The sequence below is a fragment of the Natator depressus genome, chromosome 5, assembly GCF_965152275.1.
Source record: "Natator depressus isolate rNatDep1 chromosome 5, rNatDep2.hap1, whole genome shotgun sequence".
Lineage (NCBI taxonomy): Eukaryota > Metazoa > Chordata > Testudines > Cheloniidae > Natator > Natator depressus.
Genome location: NC_134238.1, coordinates 52,816,871 through 52,839,203, shown reverse-complemented (window position 1 = coordinate 52,839,203; position 22,333 = coordinate 52,816,871). Strand labels below are relative to the sequence as shown.

Below are 22,333 nucleotides of genomic sequence, written 5' to 3'. Positions count from 1 at the left end.
GGCACCCATGCCTGAAAAGTGTGGTCTAAGTGTTGATGTCCAGTTCCATAACTGAAGGTACCTAGACTAAGTGCCCAAAGTTAGGTGAAGATAGAGCCTCATGTGTATTACAATAGTATTATTGTTAAGCAGAATTTGTAATTCTGTTCCTATACTAAGACCTACAGTTGCAAATGTAGACTTTGTATTATTGTACACATTATGTAATCATTTAATGAAATATCATATTTTATGCATATGGAGATCAGTGGTTGTGGAAATATTGATTTTGAATTTCAACGCTAATATAGGTCACTGCCTCCCCCAGTTTAATCCCACATTTGTAGCATCGTGCTTGTAGCCCTGATTCTGCAGACATTTCCACAAATATGGACATGGATTCATCTACATGGAACATCTTGCGGGATCAGGGCATAAATTCTGATATCTGAGTTTCCAGTTATCAAGAAGTTATATATTTTATGGTAGAAGATGGAAACACCTTAGAAGCTTTGAAAACTGTATCTTGTGGATAGCAGAATTTAAATATTAGCCATTTGCATGCAATTCAGGTTTTCTACTGTGGTTATAGCTCATATTTAGCATTTTACATCAGCACTATATTGTAAAGTGCTTCCATTTTTTTTAGTTCTTTCCAAATAACATCTATTTTATTGCAATGCAGAATTCATATTACTGCAGCTGGTAGTTTTTAAACAGTCTCAGTGAATGTGTCTTGTAACTGGCAATATTGTTGTCATTTTTCTAGAAGATATGTTTTGCTGCTCTTCTAAAAAACTAAAGTATAATACACAAAGAATGTACCTGTGCTGCAAAATGAGATTCAGCACTTGAAAAGCCCAGTGTAATCCAACTGAGTCCAGTGAAGATTCTCATTGTCAGGGTGTCTTGGAGAATGTTAATTGTACTGATGTGATTTTCCCATTGCAGCTCTCATAAATTTGCTAAGGTAATGCAGGTGACTTTTCAGTGTAATGGTGTCTTGTCTTTCCAATTCTATCTACAAGAGGAGTTATCTGACTATATCTTTAAAGATAAATATTTTAGTGCATTAATGCAGAGTTTCATGGACACAGTGGGTACATGTGTGTATATATTTTTTCACAAGCTGGGTTTAAATTGACAGTACCTGATTAGTACTTTTAAGAAAATATTAAGGGTCATTTTCATTCTGTCCCTGTGGCTAATTCAAGGCATTGGTTCAGAACTTCAGAATTTTCAATTGGTGTGTTCCAGTGGGTGAATGCATTTTAATAAATCCAGGTCAAAGTGTATGGGAGGCCAGGTTTTTCAGTTAGCGTTCTTGGCTGTGGAACAGGCTTCCAAAGATTAGACCAAACTCAACTCTGATTAAGTTTACAACAATCTGAAAATTATTGTTAATATTTTTCTACCATAACTAGAATGATTATGATAGTTTTGGGGTATCTTAAAAATAAAAGCCTTACCCCAAGTAAAACTTAATAATGGAAGGGAGAAGTGCAGGAGTTTTTGTACCTTGGTGTGCAAATTTAATTTACCTGAGGGAGCTTTAGGGCTTGGCTACACTTGTGAGTTACAGTGCAATAAAGGAGCCCTGGGAGCACTAGCTCGCTACCCGTCCACACTGGCAAGGCACATAGAGCGCTCTGACTCCGCAGCTACAGTGCTGCTGGTACTCCACCTCGGCGAGTGGAATAACGTTTGCTGTGCCCCCGCTGGAGCACCGCAGCTCCAGTATGAATGAGGTGTTGCATTACTGCACTCTGATCAGCCTCAGGAAACATCCAGTAATTCCCTTAAGCCAAGTGGCCACTCTTCTCATTGTTTTTAACTCGCTGTAGAAATGTGGATATGCCCTTTGAAAGCTCCGTTTCTGACAGCTGGCTGCTTATCTGCTCCAAGACAAAGCAAGCTGTTACTGTGGAATGCTGTGTATGAGGGAGAGAGGCGGGGCGGGGGGGGGAGTCTGCTGCTGTCTGAATTTGCAAGGCAGCATGCTGACATGCTTTCAGCCCCCCACAAATGCACTCTCTCTCCCTCGACATACACACAACACGCTCCCTGTCACACTCCACCCCACCTCACCCCATTTGAAAAGCTCGTTTCAGCCACTTGCATGCTGGGATTGCTATCACAATGCACTGCTCTCTGTGGCCGCTGCAAGAGCTACTAATGTGGCCACACCAGTGTGCTTGCAGCTGTCAGTGTGGACAGATTGAAGCGCTTTCCCTACTGCTCTCTACAAAGGCTGGTTTAACTCAAAGCACTCTAAATCTGCAAGTGTAGCCATACCCTTATTGACTGGCATTAATGAAAGCTCTAAAAGCACTGATCAGCTTTGTCCTCACTAGTTGTCAGCATATCAGAGCTGCTATTGTTCTAATGCATAGTGGGGAAAAATGACAGAGAAACTGTGTGTCAGATTTTTAAAGTGATTTTGGCACCTAAAGGTGCAGATAGGTGCTTAAAGGAATTGTCAAAAGCACCTAGGTTCCTAAATCTCTATGGGGATAGCTGCATCTTTAGATGCCTACATACTTTTAAAAAAAGTCTGGCACTATGTGCTCTGTGTTGGTTCCATGTACAGTAGTCTTGGGTACTAAAGGAGGGCTGCGGGTGTGGGACATAACTAAAGGATCAACAAATATTCAAGTCTCTCCTACCCAGAGGGGTTCAGTTGCTGCAGAAGTTTCGGTAGCGATGAAGCAGTTTCACTAGTACACTACAGACCAAGGAAGGGCGGATTCTGTGAGTACAAACCACTACAGAACTCTCCTGCACAAAACCTGTTTTCTCTGTCTTTGCACATGAGAGAGGATTTTAGTGTTCTGTGGATTTAGAAATTCCCACATCAGCAGTCCGTCATATATTGAGTATGGATGGAAACTATAATAAACTACTGAAATGATTGGTTTCAGAGTAGCAGCCGTGTTAGTGTGTATTCGCAAAAAGAAAAGGAGGACTTGTGGCACCTTAGAGACTAACCAATTTATTTGAGCGTAAGCTTTCGTGAGCTATAGCTCACTTCATCGGATGCATTCCTGTAGCTCACGAAAGCTTATGCTCAAATAAATTGGTTAGTCTCTAAGGTGCCACAAGTACTCCTTTTCTTTTTACTGAAATGATTGTTCCTCACCATCTAATCAGATCCTTTAAAATATTAGTGTTGTCTGAAGAGTGGCATCCTATATAAAACAAACTGTAGGAGTGGGGGGGAAAGGCTGCAGTCTAAATTGCACAGAGGAAAGTTTATGCATGAATCAGCATTAATTATTGCAGTATTGGAGATCATCTGTAATCCCATTGTCAGGCGTTGTGGTCAGCGTAATTACCATACTGTGCTAAGAACAGTCAGAGTAATCTCACTCCACAAAATGAGGTGCTTGGAGGAAGAGAGGACTGCAAATGTCTAAAGTAATTTATTTTTTTTGCATACCTTCCATTTTAAATCTGTTTGTTTTTATTACATTTTCTGGAGATATACCAACCAAATAAATGAAAGCTATGTATTCATGCTGCATAATCAGCCATACTTCATCTTAAGTAACAAGAAATCTTATTCTCTTATTTGCAAGGGCATAGTCTACACACTTTCAAGCAACATTTAAAATATTTGGAGGTTTTACTTAACTTCTAGCTTGAAATAAATTATGGAAGTCAGCATTAAACTCACTCAAGTAAACATGTTTGTCCAGTGAACTAAGACTTACCCCTTGATCTTTTTGCTTATTACTATTATTATTCTCTCTTCAATCATTCCTAAAAAGATTTGCCCCTTCACCTACTAAGGTTATAAATCAATAGCACTTTTCTATATTAATATCCATCTGAAAATATCATAAAGCAATTTTTGGCACAAATGAGGCAGTACTTGTTTGGTTTGGTTTGGTTTAGTTGGTGGATGATAATGGAATTTACCTTTGTGGGCTGGATGATTTGGGCAGAGGCCACTTGATCCTTAAGCCCTGTATTCTCGAAGTGAAACGTGGAAAGATGGTCAATTGTTTTTCGATTCATATTGGTGATATCCTGTGCTCTTGTTGTATCTGTCTTCTTATATGCTAAAGCAACCCCTTAGTGCTTATCTTCATTCCAAACTGATGCTGGTTATTGGGAGAATTAAAAGGGTAAATTGGTTCTCAACTCTTCAGGTTTTTGAAGGTGTGTATTACATTAATTCCTACATTTTCTTGATTCCATTCATGGCCATTAGGTTTATTGGCATTCCTCTTAAATTTGTGAATTCTGTACATAGTGTTTGCATGTGTGGGTTTATTTTTAATGAGTCTAAGAGAAGCAACAGTGGCACTTCACTCGGTGTACACCAGTTGTCTGAGAATTTTTTATTCCAGTAACAGCTCCAGATGAGAAAATCTTCCTAACCGTATTCTACATCATGAACCTGCTATGCAACTTTCACACGTTTTCTTTTTTTTTATCAAGCTTTACTGTCAGACCCTGATATGACAGCATTAACTCATAAAACTGCATGCCTACTTTGACAGGGATTGACCAGCCTGAGTTGCACAGATTCACTTTAGTGAAGCAATTGCCTCCCTCTGAGGCTCCAATTTCTCATCTTGTCATGAATTCTGTTAAATTAACTTTGGATTGTAATATGGAGGTGCCAGGAGAGACAGAGAGAGAGAGAGAGAGAGAGAGGGAGTACAGCTGGTATAAGCTCTGGAGAAAAAATATGTACCTCAGCTTTGTTTTAAAAAGAGAAGAATCTTCAAAAAGCTCTGGGTTTTTGTTTTTTTTCTTCTTCTTTCAGTTTTAGTACCCAACAACGTGTCATTGCATCTGAGCACTAAAAAGACTCATTTAGATCTTAATCTGCAGAAAAAGAAAAGCAATCTTTAAAATATCTAAACTGTGACTCAAATTGCAAATCCTGTGCAGCAGTTGTCCTATTACCAATACTCCCATGATGCAAAATAGTTGACATAAACTTGATGTATGGTGTGCTTCAGCTGAGACTTTTCAGAAGTAAGTTTGTTGAGAATCATTGTTTACCAGAAAGAAAAAATAAAATGTGGCTTTTGTAATTGTGCAAATGAGAATATTTTTGCAAATTTTGCATTTGCACAACAAAATAAAATAAAATAAAATAAAATTTGCATACATTGAGCTAAAGCACAAGGATTTTTCACACTTAATAACATAACTCATATTTTTTGTATTTATTAGCTGTAACTCATCTAGGGAGAACTGTCAGAACAAACTGCATAATGCAAACTAGCACTTTACAGCACTTGCGCAAATTAAAACAGATTGTCTTAAAACATGATTTTAAAATAATTCACAACTGAGTTTATTTTCATGACCAAGTCAACAATTTTTGAGAGAACTTTAACTATAAGGCACTTCCAAGTTCTGTGAAGGCAAATATCTGATCTCAGATTCACATGGCAGATCTTGGCTAATATTCTTCTTCTCTTGTAGAAACAGAATATGGGAAAATACAGCACACAAGATGAGATCTCGATCTGAGAGTAGAATTTTGTCCCTACACCTTTTATAACACCGACCAAAAGTGTAATTAAACTGATTTTTGTTTCAATTATAGATAGACCAATCATTCCATTATGCGAATATAATTGAGGTGCCTCAGTAATGGGAAGCATTTATCTGTGTGATCTGTTCTTTCTTAAATGTCCTTTAAAGGTGGAATTGAAAATATCTAATGTTATTGAATATTACCTTGGATAACAATAACCGTCTAAATGTGGATCTTACAACTGCACATGCAAATCTCTCTATGATTGTTCTATATGCCTTGCTATCTTTATCTAGAAATGAATACCTAGTCTAATGTTGACTATGTGCTTCATTTTGGTATGTTTTGGAATGCACATTGAAGTTAAAAAAAATCTCCAATGTTGTATTTTAGGATTTTTCATTTACAAACTGTGAGTTTTGGGTCTCATTCTTAGGACAGGTCTACACGAGCACTTATGTCGGCAAAACTTTTGTCACTCAAGGGTGTGAAAAAACACCCCCCTGTGTGACATAAGTTTTGCCAGCATAAGTCACAAAATAAGCTCTCCTGTCAACGTTGCTACTGCCGCTGGTTGAGCTGGTTTTATTATGTCAACGGGCGAACTCTCTCCCATTGGCATAATGTGACGGCATGAGCGATCTTATAGCAGCACAGCTGTATCAGTACAGCTCTGCTGCTGTAAGCTTGTAAGTGTACACACGGCCTTAAACAAATTGACAAAGCACAATTTGACAAATCAAGACACGTGCAATTACAATAAGAAACGTACAGTGCAGTAACTATTCCCTGGATCTAGAAATTAGCTGTGGATTTTAGGATTAATCCCCAAAAAGCTAGGGAAAACATATAATTCTGATGGTATATGGTCATAGTTGATGGAGCGTAGTAAGTGCTCTGCTCAATGTTACAAGTAGGGTGGTACGATGCGGTCCACTGAGCTCAGGCTCAATGGATTTATTTTAACAAATTAGAAAGGGGTTCAAAATCCTTCTGATGAACTGGGTGTGTCAACCTTCAAGCTGGATTTTACTATGTAAAAATGGCACATCATTAACAGTTCTCCTCAGGTTCATTCTTTGTCATGTTTCAGAGTAACAGCCGTGTTAGTCTGTATTCGCAAAAAGAAAAGGAAAGGAAAGGAAATAAACTGGTTAGTCTCTAAGGTGCCACAAGTACTCCCATTCTTTGTCATGTCTGCCTTTGTCAGTGACAAAGATAAGGTTTTACTAATTTTTTTTCTCCTGTTACCACTGTAGAACCAATACAGCTGTGGGAGAGTGAACTGAATTTCATTCTGATTCCTGCACATCCACAGAATTATTAATTAAGCTCTAATTGCAGAATCTAAATTGTTGGTGGTGGGTGACCCAGAAAAACAGAACTAGGCTTCTAGATTTCAGACTGAGTTTGGCTGGCAGTTAGAAATAACAGGTGAAATCCTGTCCTGTTGAGATCTGTGCCATTGATTTCAGTGAGGGCAGGATTTCATCCAGCATCCTTTGTGGTTGAACAGAGAGCAGGTTTTGTCATTTGGAAAACAATAAACATGGAGCCCCTCCAAGTATTTTAGAGGCCTTTTAGCCCTCACCCCAAAGTCAACACAACTACAATTTGGTTTATATTTATCTCATTTGTCAGTGATATATAATAATGCCTGAGATCATGCTGCTACTGACTACCAGTGCTGCCTCCCTGCCACAGCTTCGGGGAAAGGGAGCAAATTGCAATAGTCATTTTTTTCCCCACTGTCTGTTTAAATTAAATTATTTGTAAGTTTATCACAGTGTGTAGTAAGGATTTTACAGAAATAACGCTTAGGAATTAATTCTCAGTTAATGCTTAAGGTGGAAATGCCTATATTCAGGTGTGCAAATATGGTTTGAAATGTCTCCCTTCTCCTGATCAACAGGAGGGGATGTTGATAGGACAGCAGGATATTGGAGGAGAAAGAGGAGAGGCTGCAAGAACAAATGCTTGGCAGGATAAGTCTGGCCCCCTCCTCCTTGAGTCCTCTGCTTTCCCATTGGCTGGGCTGATGGCACAGGGCTAAGTGGCTTTGATGCACCTCTGCCCCATCTATGTAAACTCTCCTGAGATTTTTCAAAAGCCTCTTGTCCCTGTTAGCTTGGTGCTTGCAAGAATTAGGATTCAGAGAGATGTGGAATTGGCTTAGCATGTTTTGATTTGGTCAAAGATGCTTGTAAGGTGAATTTGTCAGGCAGCTGTTGAGCCAACCTGCATCAACAGGAACAGGAAAAGTATGAACTGTGCAGTTGCCTGGATAATTTTGTAGGCATTTGGCTGAGTGATCACAAACAGGGACACTTGCAACACAGGTCCTGAGCTTTTTAGGGTTAATGGAGTCCATCTGTCACATGGAGAGGCTGACATTTGACTCTGTGACCTTAAGGGCCGGCAGGAAATAGGTGCCAGGCAGTAGGGATAGGGGTGCAACAAAGCTAATTGCCGTAGCCCCCGTGGCTAGTGCAGATAAAGGTGAGGAGAAAAGGACCAGCTCCCAGAGGTAAATGAGACCCAAGATTTTGCTGGTGGACCTTGTGCCTGTAGGAGAAGGGGACATGTGAACTCTTTGCAGACTGTGGTCCCTCCTTGTTTACCTCTATCCCGTATTTTAGGGAGAGGGAGAGAGAGAATTCAGAGGTGAGCTAAGTCCCAGGGGGAGGCCGAGGAGGGTTTACCTGGAGTTATTGGTATATGGTGGGAGCCCAGCAACTCACTGTTAGACCCAGTTAAATGCCTGGTATGTGGGAGCAGGGGGTGGGTGCCTAACTCGACTTCCCAGTGATAAATTAATAAAATTGCAGCTGGTCACTTAAATCCATCCCTGTGTCTGTCGTTCACTCAACTGTATATCCTGATCAATGCCTGTAAATGTCTGCTCTCTACTGTCCCGTTTCAAATTCCCAAGGTATATATGGCCCACAAACTTGCCAAAGATCTTTTGCAGAGCTAAGCAAATAATTTACAAACAACTCATGTAATGAATTTCCCCTTGTGAATTGTTTTGGAACAGGGAAAAAAAATCACATTCACTTGAAATAATTCGCATTTTTTTTCCAGCAAATTATTCTCAGTCAGCAGAATATTTGTGAAGTCTGAATAGTCAAATTTTTCTCTGTGCTGGTTACTCATGTAAGTCATGTTATTATGGGTTTTGTTCCCTGATTGAATGACTTGCATAACCAATCATGTGCAAATGTCGTAGTACCTCATAGGTGTCTTAGGAGGATAAATCCATTAACATTCTTGAGGTGCTTAGGTACCTTGGTGATGAGCATCACAGAAAAGTCTATAATAAAATTGTAAATATTGCAACTGAATATACATCTTGTGCTGCATCAATTAGATACAAAAGAGCTCCACTCAGGGACCTGACTTAATACAAGGTTATTTATGTAACTAACCAATGCAGTGCAAATTTCCAATTATTTATTCAATTACAATATTCACAATTCCCACTGTGTTGGCTAGAGGACTAACCATCACAGCACAAATGGCAACATGCCAATTTTACAGTAATTATACAACTTGGAATCTGTTTTTAGCAAATATTGCAGCATTCAGGCTTAGAGTACATTTTTGTGAATACTTGCATTCATAAAACTCAGACTTTCAAATGTTTGTGGAAAGCAAACAAAAAGGAGTCATGAAGTTAATCAGTTGTTGAATGTAATTAACTATTCACGGACAATTTTTTTTGCACTGTTTGCTCAGTTCTAATGAAAGTACAGTGCTTCTTAGATGCTTTAGATCTCTGCTAATAACATATTTGAAACCAGTAGCACCCTGGATTAATTTAACCGCTATTCCAAGTATGTCAGTCATGAATCTGAGTAATCGATCATTCAGTTGTATTCATTTTTCCCCTTTTTTCATTCACAGGATGCTCTGGCCCCTTGGGAATAGAAGGAGGAATTGTATCAAACCAACAAATTACTGCATCATCCACCCATCGGGCTCTTTTTGGGCTCCAGAAATGGTATCCGTACTATGCACGACTTAATAAGAAGGGTCTTGTAAATGCTTGGACTGCTGCAGAAAATGACAGATGGCCATGGATTCAGGTAACAGATGGAGTTGTGGGAGAAAAAAAAAAAAATCTCCTAGACTCAATTGCCAGAGTCATTTAAGAAACTGATGAAGATAAGTGGTAAACTAATAGCAGGATTCTTGTTCACTGTCATAAATGCATCCTAGATTAAAGGTGGGTGGGAGAGGATCCTAATTTCAGCTTTTTTGTGTGTAAAATATACAAATCTTATATAAAAACATGACACACTCTAATAATCCATTGTAACTGTAAGAGTCTTCTGTACATAAAAACAGATTCTTATCAAAGAGTCAGCTTTTCAGATATGCCACATCTCTGTTCATTAGTGCTATAGTAGCATTTAGCAGCAGCAGCTGTTGATGGACAGCCTTTGATACTTATAAAGTCATAAGCCCAATTCTGACATCTTTTTGCAGACAAAATTCTCATCTGCTTTACTAGGAATTTTGCCCAAGAAGGGACTTTAGGGTTGGACCCTCTATTTGTATCCTCTCTGTCTAGCAACATAACACACATGCCCACATAAATAAGTCAGCGTGCATTATAGCAGATGCAGTGGTAACTGTTGTAGTTAAGATTGATATGTCTTCTATTTGAATCCCATTTTCAGATGTTTGTAACGTTCTCAAACATACCTTTGGGGGCTGAAATTGTCCATACTTTATCTCTGCCCAGAAAAAAAATAGCTTTGGAAAGTTGCAAATGGAAATGTCCACTCAATGGATATGGGATTTCATTACCATGCAAATTGTGTAGTTATTTACACAGGTGGATTCATGACTACACAAATGGCAAAGCAGTGGAATAACAAATCCAATGGCTATATGTTAAGGAGTAGTGTTTTAAGCTTGATATCAGATTTGTAGCTAATCTTAGCTGGTGATTTGTATAGGTTGTTTTTTTGTTTGTTTTTAATGATGTGTGTGTATTGGACTAGCATTTAGCTACTTTAACTATTTGTTACCTAATAAAGCTTGTTGCATGGCGATAGATGTTACAATCCAATCTCATATGTAACATATAACAGGGGCCACTTTCATATTAGTCTCTATATGGTCTCATGTAAGTCAAATATGTAAAATATATGCTTAATAGTATTCACATGCAAATTGCATAGTTTTTGTTCCGTGTGGGATATTTTAGTTCTCACATTGACTCCCTGTGTTATTTTTATGCACACTTACTGACTAGTAGGTACAATATATGTTCACAAGTGTTATATGCACTTTTCCTACTTACCTAAATTTCAGGTCCAAAATCTCTTACAGGTAAAAATTTCAAAACCACCTGTTTCAGAGTAGCAGCCATGTTAGTCTGTATCCGCAAAAAGAAAAAGGAGTACTTGTGGCACCTTAGAGACTAACAAATTTATTTGAGCATAAGTTTTCATGAGCTACAGCTCACTTCATCGGATGTGATATTTAGGAGCAAGGGAATGTTTGAAAAATTTACCCTATGTTGTTTTATTATTATTATAATTCCATAGTGAAAAAACAAACATCTTAAGCATCTTAAGATCTGTTTCCTTCCATAAAGTCCAGCAGGGAGTTGGAAATTCCTGAATGTACACATTGAGAAGAAAGGGGAGAGAATAAGGGAAAGGGAATTGGGCAGAAGTATGTTCTTGGAGTCAGAACCTAATTTAAAAGTAAAATAGGAACATGAAGTAGTAAATTGTCCTTTTAGGCTCTGCTAGTGGGAAGTTGTCTCCAGTAAATTATGGTGGGATTTTCTGCCTGATTCAGAGGAGGGACTTAAACTCAGGTTTCTCATTTCCTATATCAGTGCCCTAACCACTGGGCTGTTAGTTATTCTTCATGGGGCACTCTCTTTATATATTTTTTTCACAAAAAATATAGCAAGGTCTTTTGTGTGAAATTAAATTCTTGTTTTCCAGTCAGCCCTTCTAAGGACTGTAGCTTATAGGGCTAGCTTGCCTTCATTATCTTCACTGCCTTGCCTTCATTATATTCTGTTTCATTATATTCATCAGTAATGCAGGGAACCTATATCCTGTAAGGTTTCAGAGTAACAGCCATGTTAGTCTGTATTCGCAAAAAGAAAAGGAGTACTTGTGGCACCTTAGAGACTAACCAATTTATTTGAGCATAAGCTTTCGTGAGCTACAGATGAAGTGAGCTGTAGCTCACGAAAGCTTATGCTTAAATAAATTGGTTAGTCTCTAACGTGCTACAAGTACTCCTTTTCTTTATATCCTGTAAGACATTCATTTCAGCAGTTAGCATAAGGCTTGAGGCCTATGAACTTTGGCACAGATAAATGACCTAACGGTCTCCCGTAACTTTTGGGGAACTGAACATAGAATTTGCAAGGGGGAATTTTGACCATAATGACCTCTATTAACCACAGGAACAGGAATCAACATCCACAGATGACTAACCACGAGAGTGCCGTGACAATGAATTGACATATATGATAATAAGTTGAGATCTTTGATATACTAACCCATAGGAGAAGAACACACCAACATTAGTAAGGTGACATTAGTACCTTAGTACATTAGTAAGGTGAGGAAATATAAATAAGAAAGAGGGGAAGAAACCCCTACTGAATATGCAGCAGACATAGTGGTGTCAGCATAACATATTATAAAAGTTGCATCCCAGCCTGTGGGTAGTAGGAGAGAGAAATGTAGCCCTTGGAAGGTGCCAGAATGATGGCCACTGGTGATGAGGGGGAAGGTGATGGTGATGAGGAAGATGATGGCTAACATTTCAAGTTGTTCTGCAAGGGATGGTGTGAGTATATGGAGGTTCAGATGTACTTTCTGTAGTATCGATCTACCTTACTCAGTTGGAGTGTTTGTGACTGTGTTAAATATATTAATAAACTATTTGTAAATATAGAAGAGTTCCTACAGTGTGAGAGTTACAGCTGTGCATGTCGGGGTTCCCAACTATATAATACTTCAAATAACACTGGCCCTAATCTTGAGACAAGAACCTGACAACCCTCAAGGTGATAACTGGGAATTCTTAAGTAATCAATATAATTAATACATAACCTATAGATCAGGCTACAGGACTTACCACAGTGTTACCAGATTTTCCCATTACTTTGGGGGTACACTCATTTATTAGGGTTACTCTTCTGGGGGAGCAGTGTTCTGTAATTCTATTAACGTACTGCTTGTGTCACTTGTGTTCTCATACAGAGCTCTACTTCTCCCTGCTGCTAGTTCCCTCCCAATGGAACTATCCTGCAGGACCTAGGTTCCCCAGGGCTGGGTTCTACCAGCCCCAGAATCACACACACACACACACACATTAACAGAGTGTGTCTGAGAGCATCGGATTAATCAGCACTCCCAAGCTGACGCCTTATATTTCACTGGACTCAATAGGCTGGGTCGAGTAGCATTTCCAAGCTGTCACCTTCATATGTCCCAGGCTCAGCACATCCCTGTCCCCACTTTCACGTTACAGCTGTTATGGTAGTAACCCACTTGATGAGCAAACCCCACAGGATTTTTGGGCGCTGCAGGGACCTTTATCTTCGGTACGAGGAGCGTTGCTGCAGAGCGAATAAGGAAGCCAAAAAACACCCACGGAAGGGGAGAGGGAGGAGAGAGAGAGAAGCAACCAGCTTAATTATGAAAGTTATTTATTACCAGGTAAAAAACCATAAGGGAGCCAAACAAACAAAACAGTTATAATATTAAATCTAACTTAAATTTGATTACAAAAGTCAGGTTTGGAAAACTATACCTGATCACATGAGAGAGAGAAAGACAGAGAGAGAGAGAGACAGAGATGGGTTCTCACCGCTCCATGAACCTTGAATCAATTGGGGGTCCTAGCTGGTGGTGGTAGCTGAGGGTCCAGAGTGCTGGAGACAGGCAGAGCACCCCAGTACGATCAGTCAGAAGAAGATGAAGTCACAGTAGAACTGGTGCAGATGTTGGATACAGGGTAAGGGTTTTTGTAGGGAAAGAACAATGGTTCAAGGGAGAACACTAGATTTGTTTATGGGTAAACTGATGCCTTGAGGGAGTATACCAAAGTTGTTTTGTTTAGACTAGACAATAGGAACTCATCATTCCTGCTATGGGCGGTGTTCTTTTGAGGGAACTGTGGCAAAATACCTTGTTCTCCTCAGCAGACTCAGTCCTTTTTAGCCTTCGAGACACCGGCTTGGGCAAGGCAAATCCTTACAGGTAGCACAGGGTCCGGTTATTCCTTTCCCTGATCAGTCCCTTGTGTTAGTTTTCCTTTCCTTCTGGGGCGGTGGAGTGTAGCCTCCCTTCCTCGAAGGGTTCGGTGTCTTGTTGGCCTTAGCCTACTGGTAGCTTCCCTCCTTCTCTCACTCTCTCCTCTCCCTTCCTTCCACGCAGGGGAGGGTTTAAAAAGGTCTCCACCAGTTGGAGCTAGCTGAACCTAATTAGCTCCTTAGCAACCCCTTTTCCAACTCAACCTTATTTCCCCCTGGTTATCTCCTCAGTGGACTGGGAGAGGCCTTTTAATCCCCTGGGTCTAATTACTACCTCTCCCTTTTTTGTAGCTGTTTGTCCTGGGTTTACCACAGAACTCACAATGGAATTAGGCAGCTTCAGTATTTTGGATACCAATAAAGGATTTATTACTAGAATTGGTCTGATAACTACTGAGCTGGGTATGTGCAAGCATGGATTCATTAACATCTGGAGCAGAGATTCCCCCATCATGCAGTGCTTTCCTGCTTTTTTGGTCCCATAGTTCAGTGTGGTTCTTGTCTTGGAATCTCTGTTCTCCATTCTGTATGCTAATGGAGATGCCTCCCTGTCCCATCTTCGATGCAAATGAGGCTAGGGGAGTTTTCTTAATCCTGTCACCCTTGTCAAGGGGTTTAGGTGTGTCTCCCACTGCCTTTTCATTGCTTTTTGTAAATCTTTCTTCTGATCGGCTTTGGTTCAAGCAGAGTCTGGGGGGGAGGGGGTCCTTTGTGAGTCAGACAGGTTGGATACTGCGCCCTGGTTCCCCAAGGACACAGAGTGACAGATAACACTAGGTAGTGTTATTTCTATCCTATTCAGATTCTTATACAACTTTTATCACAATGGTATTTAAGTAATGTGCCTAGCCTCTCTCACATGTGAGTCTCTTACTTTGTCCCTCCATCTCCCCCTTGCACTTAGAATGAACGGTGGTCATGTTTGTGGTGATTCTTAGAAACTGCAGCAGTTTATCTAGAGTCTTGGAATAGATCCCATCCAACCATTCTTCCTGGGCATAAATAAGGTTCCCTGCAGTTTACTATGTGGATTTTTCAGAAAAGACATTAAAAATTTATGTTTGGTGTTAACATTGAGAGCTAGTGTTGCATTTTCTAAGACTAGAGATTTTCCATAGTTTCATTATAGCCGGAGCACTAGAGATAGCTATAGTTAAGGTTGCCTGAGCATTTCCATTATAACCTGTTTTCAGTCAGTCATAACATTTTGAAACTTTCACTTACTGAAATGAAATTTTCCAGGGCTTATCTCTGCCCAAGGGTAACTTCTGTTTTAGCACCTGAAGAAAAATTGTTGCGCTACTTTTCAGTAGGGGGAGAGTGGAAATAAAAATACATTATTTCCTCCCCCCCCCCAAAAAAAAAAAAATTTTGCAATATTTTTCTGAATACCTTTAGTGCTAAAATAACTGGGGATTAAAAAAAAAAAATCTAAATTGGGAAGGGAAATAGTCCTTGTCAAGGAGAAATGCCTTTGAGGTTCTGCTGGAAATTGGTTTTGATTTCTCAGAGATACGAACCATTGGAAAAATCAGATTTCATGCATGCATTCTACTTTGCATTGGACCCGTTTCATTCTCTGACCAGTAAAATACTCATTAAGGGGCAGATATTCCCTGGTCCTCAGATGGGCGCACAGAGCGAGAGCAGTTGGAGGGAGGAGGGATAGCTTAGTGGTTTGAGCATTGGCCTGCTAAACCCAGGGTTGTGAGTTCAATCCTTGAGGGGGCCATTTAGGGATCTGGGGCAAAAATTGGAGATTGGCCCTACTTTCAGCAGGGGGTTGGACTAGATGACCTCTTGAGGTCCCTTCCAACCAGGATATTCTAAGGTGGGGAGCAAAGGAGAGAAGCAGCAGGAGTCTCAGACCTCACCCTTGTACAAGAGCCTGGGAGAATTTATTTAATTTTCACATTGCACTCCCTGGTCTCTCCTAGCCCTCACCAAAGGGAGGTGGTGTTCTGTATTGCCTCCACTGCAGGGTTGTGCCTAAGAACAATCTAGCCTTAACGGAGGCTAGACTACATAGGAGGCCAATCTAGCACCTCTTAGAATCTCCCTTAAAGTGAAGGCTCACAGGCAGATGTGGAGGCTACGAGAAAGTTAATATAGCCTGATACTGCATTAACTTTATTAGACCTTGTCCTAACAGATAAGAGGACCTGACCACAGAAATAAATATTAATGGAAGCTTAGGTAAAAGTGATCATGACTTGATCATATTTATAATGTGCAAGCAGAATGAAGTCCAGACCAGTAATACATGTATACTTGGTGCTTTAATTGGGCCAATTTAACAAAGCTGAAAACAATTATGAATCAGATCAACTTGGGGGAAGAATTTAATCAGAAAAATGTGAATAATAACTGGGAATAATTTAAGAACACCTTACTAGATGCCCAAAAAAACTACAATTCCACAATTGAGGGAAAAGGCTTTGCTTTAGAGAGAAAGTGAAGGTAGCTATAACAGATACTAATAAAATGTATAACAAATGGAAGAAAGGGGGATTGATAGTCATTAATATAAATCAGAAATTAGGAATTGTAGAAAACTGATGAGAATCAAAGGGACACAAGGAGAAATCTATGACCAGCAAAGTTACAGACAATAAGGAGTTTTAAAAATATATTAAAAACAAAGAATCCTAACAATGGTATTCATTCATTTGTAGATGGAAATGATAGAATTGTCAACAATAATGAAGAAAAGGCAAAAAAGTGTTCAGTAAATATTTGTTCAGTATTTAGGAAAGAACTAGATGATAGTGTCTCATATTGTGATTACATTCTTTCCATTGCACTAGTATCTCTGGATGATGTTAAATGGTAGCTACTCAAGGGAGACACTTCTAAACTGGAAGGGCCGGATAACTTGAATCCAAAAGTTTTAAAAGAGCTGGCTAAGGAGATTGCTGAACTGTTAATGTTAATTTTCAATAAGTCTTGGAAGCCCTGGGAAAGTTCCAGAAGATGGAAGAAAGCTAATATTGTGCCAATTTTTAAAAACTGTAAATGGCATGACATGGATAATTATAGGCCAGACGGCCTGACATCAGTCCCAAGCAAGATAATGGAGCAGCTGATATGGGACTTAATTAATAATGAGGATAATGTAATTAATGCCAATCAACCTGTGTTTATGAAAAAATAGATCCTGTCAAACTAAATTGACATGTTTTTTTGATGAGATGAAATGTTTGGTGATGAAGGTAATAATGTTGACATAATATACTTAGTTTTGTCTAAGGTATTTGACTTCATGACATTTTGATTAAAAAACTAGAATGATATAATATTAACATGGCACACATTAGATGAATTAAAAAACTAGCTAACTGATAGTTCTCAAAATGCAATGGTAAGTGGGGAGGCATCATCAAGCAGGTGTGTTGTCAGTGGGGTCTTGCATGGATCAGTTGTTGGCCCTCTGCTATTTGATTAAAAAATGTTAATGACCATGAAGAAAACATAAAATCGTCACTGGTAAAGTTTGTAGATGACACAGATATTAGAGTGGTAAACAACGAAGAGGATAGGTCACTGTCTCAGAGTGATCTGGATCTGTTGGTAAACTGGACACAAGCAAACAATATGCTGTTTATATGGCTAATGTAAATGCATACATCTAGGAACAAAGAATGTAGGTCATAGTTACAGAATGGGGGACCATATAGGGGAAGCAGTGACCCTGAAAAGATTTGGGATTCATGGTGGATAATCAGCTAAACAATAGCTCGCGTTGTGGTGCTGTGGCTAAAAAAAGCTGATGCAATCCAAGGGTGCATAAGAAGGGGAATTTCAAGTAGGAGTAGAGAGGTTATTTTACCTCTATCTTTGGCACTGGTGTGACCACTGCAGGATACTGTAGCCAGTTCTGGTGCCCACAATTCAAGAAGGATGTTGATAAATCAGAGAATAGAAAATTCAGAGAATAGCCGTCAGAATTATTAGAAAACAAAGCCTTTTTCTTTCTGAGGTCCCCCAACATGCTATAAAAAGTCCATGGCTCACCTGTGCCACAACAACTGCTTTTCTGCATATCCAGTAGATTAAAAGCTGTATTAAATTGATAGTTATACAGTTAACAAATAAACATATATCATAAAAAAGAAAAAGGATAATATAGGTACAAAAATAAAAAAAACAAAATATTCTTTTATTTTACATACTCTGGTGTAAAGCTTGTTGCAGGTGCTGACCCACAGCCTGGGTGGCCCACCGAGGTGAGTGAGGGGCTGAAGCCCGAGCTCTGCTGCCTGGGGCTGAAGCGTGGTCTATTTTGGCAAACCCTGTGAACCCTGCTCACAGCTTTCCATGGAGCTGCAGACTCCTGGTTGAGAACTGCTGTCTTAGACTGATAGACTCAAAGAGCTCAATCTATTTAGGTTAACAAAGAGGAGGTTATGATTAGGGGTATGGAATGGCTTCCGTATGAGGAGAGATTAATAAGACTGGGACTTTTCAGCTTGGAAAAGATGACAACTGAGAGGGGATATGATAGAGATTGAAAAAATCATGACTCGTGTGGAAAAAGTAAATAAGGAAGTGTTATGTACTCCTTTTCATAACACAAGAACTAGGGGTCACCAAATGCAATTAATAGGCAGCAGGTTTAAAACAAACAAAAGGAAGTATTTCTTTACACAATGCACAGTCAACCTGTGGAACTCTGTGCCAGAAGATGTTGTGAAGGCCAAGACTATAACAGGGTTTTTTTTAAAAAAAAAACCCTAGATAAATTCATGGAGGATAGGTCCATCAATGGCTATTAGACAGAATAGGCAGAGATGATGTCCATAGCCTCTGTTTGCCAGAAGATGGGAATGAGCATCAGGGAATGGATCACTTGATGATTACCTGTTCTAGGGCACCTGGCATTGTCCACTGTCGGAAGACAGGATACTGGGCTAGATGGACCTTTGGTCTGACCCAGTATGGCTGTTCTTATGTTAAGGGGTGACTTAATTTTACAGTCTATAAGTACCTATGTGAGTAACAAATGTTTAACAATGGTTCTTCAGTTCAGCAGAGAAATGTATAACACAATCCAATGGCTGGAAGTTTAAACTAGACAAATTCAGACTGGAAATAAAATGTAAATTTTTGGCAGTGAGGTTAATTAACCATAGGCACAGTTTACCAAGACTCTAGTAATGGCAATTTTTAAATCAAGATTGGATTTTGTTCTAAAAGATCTGCTCTCGGAATTATTTTGGGATTGGTCCATGTGCTATGTTGTACAGGAGGATCACATTGGTCCCTTCTGGCCTTGGAATCTATTAACTTTCTGGCCAATTTCCTGCAGTTCTTGAGGGAAAGGGGAAATGAGGAACATTCCTTCCATCCTCAGCCCGCCCCTTTTTGCCTCCCCATCTGTAAGTGCTGCCCCTGAAGAAGGTTCCCTGTGGGATCCAGGCCAGGGTGGGAGTGGTGGAACACAGTGCTGTGGAATCAGCTGACCTCATCCACTCTGTATGCAGGATGGAGAAGGTCCATGTAGAGCATCCCCTTCATGGTGTTCTGATTGATGGAATAGTTGGGCTCTCAGAATGGCAATTTTTTTTCTTCAGAAACTGAATGAATGTTTCACAGAGATTAGGTAGAATGATATGAAACAAGAAACTCATTTATAGATACATATATATCTAGAAAGCAAATTAACGTATGGTTCAATGAATCTAAACCAATAGCGTGTTTCTTTATCATAGTTTCCAATGTAAAGAAAATTCTTAGGGAAGTTGTTATATAATGGAGAAAGTCCCACAAAGTATAATTATATTCAGACTGTAGCTATTTTTGCCCGTAACATCATTATCTTTTGTCATTTAATTTCTTTATTTATATGCAGCCCATCAAGTGAAAGTTTTTGAGTACTTTGCTTATAACTCACTTGTAATGAGTGCAGTTTTCCCCCTAATCTTTCAGGTGTCTGACATACATGAACTAATTAGTATGCAATTTCATTTTCCTGCATTCTCCTGATGAACTGAAAACTGAAATTGCTATTTTAAATTTATGCTCCCAGCATGTAATTAGTAATGACACTACAATGCTTGTAATTGGCTGGCAATTTAAAGGGTCAATGACCATGTTTTTGAAAGCAAATTAAAGGCAAACTCAGTCATCTCTCTCTTTTTTTTTTTTTTTTTTTTTTTTTTAAGAGTTCTGCTGACCTTTGATTTCCTTATAGGTTTAGAATATTAATAATATAACATCCATGTTAACCAAATACTTACTGCTTCATTAGTGACACCAGACATTGTTTCTAATTAAAAGGGGAGAAACATTCACATCTTTATACTTTTATTTTAATAATTTCTGGCTAGAGATGATCAAAATTGTCACTCTGCTTATTGTAGTAATGCACTACAAGAACTATTTTCTTGTAAAATCCCAGTTATAAATCAGAGCTATTTTCTTTACCATTGCTAGACCCTTTGCTTGCTTTATGGGCTTAGGATATAAGTGTTCTCCTCCTTTGTCCTCCCAAGCCCCTCCCACCCCCCTACACACACACACACAAATCTTAATCAGCAGCCAAGCATTCTAATCTTCCTACTCTAGCCCCTTACTGCAGCCATCACAGTTTTATTTGTTCATACGTCTTATCTCCTAAAATACTGAAATGAACTTCCCTAATAGAGGAAAAAATTAAACTGAAAAAATATGAATGATGAGGGAATTATTTAAGAACACTTTACTTGATGCTCAAAAAATTACAATCCCAAAAAAATCAAGAAAGAAAGCTGTACTGGTTTTAAAATAATAATTTGGTTTAGAGGGAAAGTGAAGGCAGCTATTTAAATAAAGGAAGAAAGGTGAAGCTGATAGTAAAGAATCTAAACAAGAAATTAGGAATTGCAGAAAATTGATAAGGGAAGCAATGGGACACAAGGAGACGTCTATGGCCAGCACAGTTAAGGACAGTAAATTGGAGTTTCTAAAATAGATTAGAAACAAAAATAATTCTAATAGCGGTATTGGTCCAATACTAGATAGAAATAGAAGATTTGTCAATAATAATGCAAGAGAGACACAAATGTACAATAAATATTTTTGTTCTATATTTAGGTGTGAAAAGTGATGTAGTCATATGATGGTGAAACATTTTCCATTCCAGTAGTAACTTAAGCAGATGTTAAACAGCAGCTACTAATGTTAGATATTTTTAAACCAACAGGTCCAGATAACTTGTATTTGAGAGTTTAAAAGAGTTGGTCCAGTGAGCTTCTCGGCCACTAATGTTGATTTTCAATAAGTCTTGGAACACTGGGGAAGTTCCATAAGACTAGTAGAAGACTAATGTTGTACCAATATTTTAAAAGGGTAAATGAAATGACCCAGCTAATTATATTCCTGTCAACTTGACATTGACCCTGGGCAAGATTATGGAACAGCTTATAAGGGATTTGATTAATAAAGAATTAAAGTAGGCTATTTAATGCCAAGCAACATGGGTTTGTTGAAAATGGATCCTGTCAAACTAACTTGATTTTTTAATTTTTTTAGGTTACAAGTTTTGTTGATAATGGTGATAGTGTTGATGGAATATTCTTAGACATCTGTAAGGCATTTTAGTCAGCAAGATATTTTGATGAAAAAATTACAAAATACTAAATTAACATATTAAATGGATTCATTAAATGGCACACATTAAATGGATTCACAGCTGGCTTCTAGATCTCAAAATGTAATTGTAAATGGGGACTTACCACTGAGTGGGTATTTCTACTGGGGTCCTCAGGGATAGATTCTTGACTGCACCCATATTTTCTCACTTTTGCTCCACCCAGTGCACTCACTCTAGGCTTGCAGTTCCTTACTCTCCCTCCTGACTGAGGTTTTTCCAGGCAGTTCCCTGCTTACACGATAATATTTTCAACAGACCAGCAATTCCCTAAACAGACCAGCATCTGTGCTTTGCTTTCTCAAAGCCTATGAACAGCTATAATTGCTAGCACTTATAAGTTAGCACTCATCCTTTTAAGCAAGCACATTTATTCTTAAGATGAAAGCATCACAGAATAAAACATATTAAAAACAGTAAAAGAACCCTCATACACCAAGAAGCTTACCAGGGATCATCCCAACAATCAATTCCAACAAAGACTCTGATAGGAGTCAGTCCTTCAAACCCAACCCCTGCCGTGTGTGGTAACTGCAGGTAAATGTCAGTTGTTGATGGAAAGCATTGTGCATCAGTAAGTTTTGGTTATTGAATAGTGTCACTCAGGAAATATTGTCTACTCCTCCATCATTAAACCAACAGTGAAGGGGGCCCCAGAGAACTGGAAGTGGGTACATGGTTGTATGCTGGTTATTAAGGTTGAAATCCAAGATTCCCACAGCCAAATGAGGAGTGGTATGAACAAGCTGGAAAGGGTGCCTGTAACATGTTCAGCCACCATCTCATAACCAGAGTTTGCTCTACAGCTTCCTGCCTGTTTTCTCCTTCTTCCAGGCTCCTTAAACTCAACACCATCCAAAGGAAATTAAAACATTTCTCACCTGGGGTTCACTTTATTCACTCCTCAGATATACAC

General features: G+C 39.0%; 1 protein-coding gene across 1 annotated transcript in view; it reads left to right on the top strand.

Moving 5' to 3' along the window:
• EDIL3 (EGF like repeats and discoidin domains 3) overlaps window positions 1–22,333 on the top strand; it is a 390,724-nt gene that overhangs the window by 251,479 nt on the left and 116,912 nt on the right. Inside the window, exon 6 of the mRNA XM_074952821.1 lies at window positions 9,389–9,570. Coding sequence (XP_074808922.1) covers window positions 9,389–9,570 — 182 coding nt within the window. The remainder of the gene's footprint in view (window positions 1–9,388; window positions 9,571–22,333) is intronic.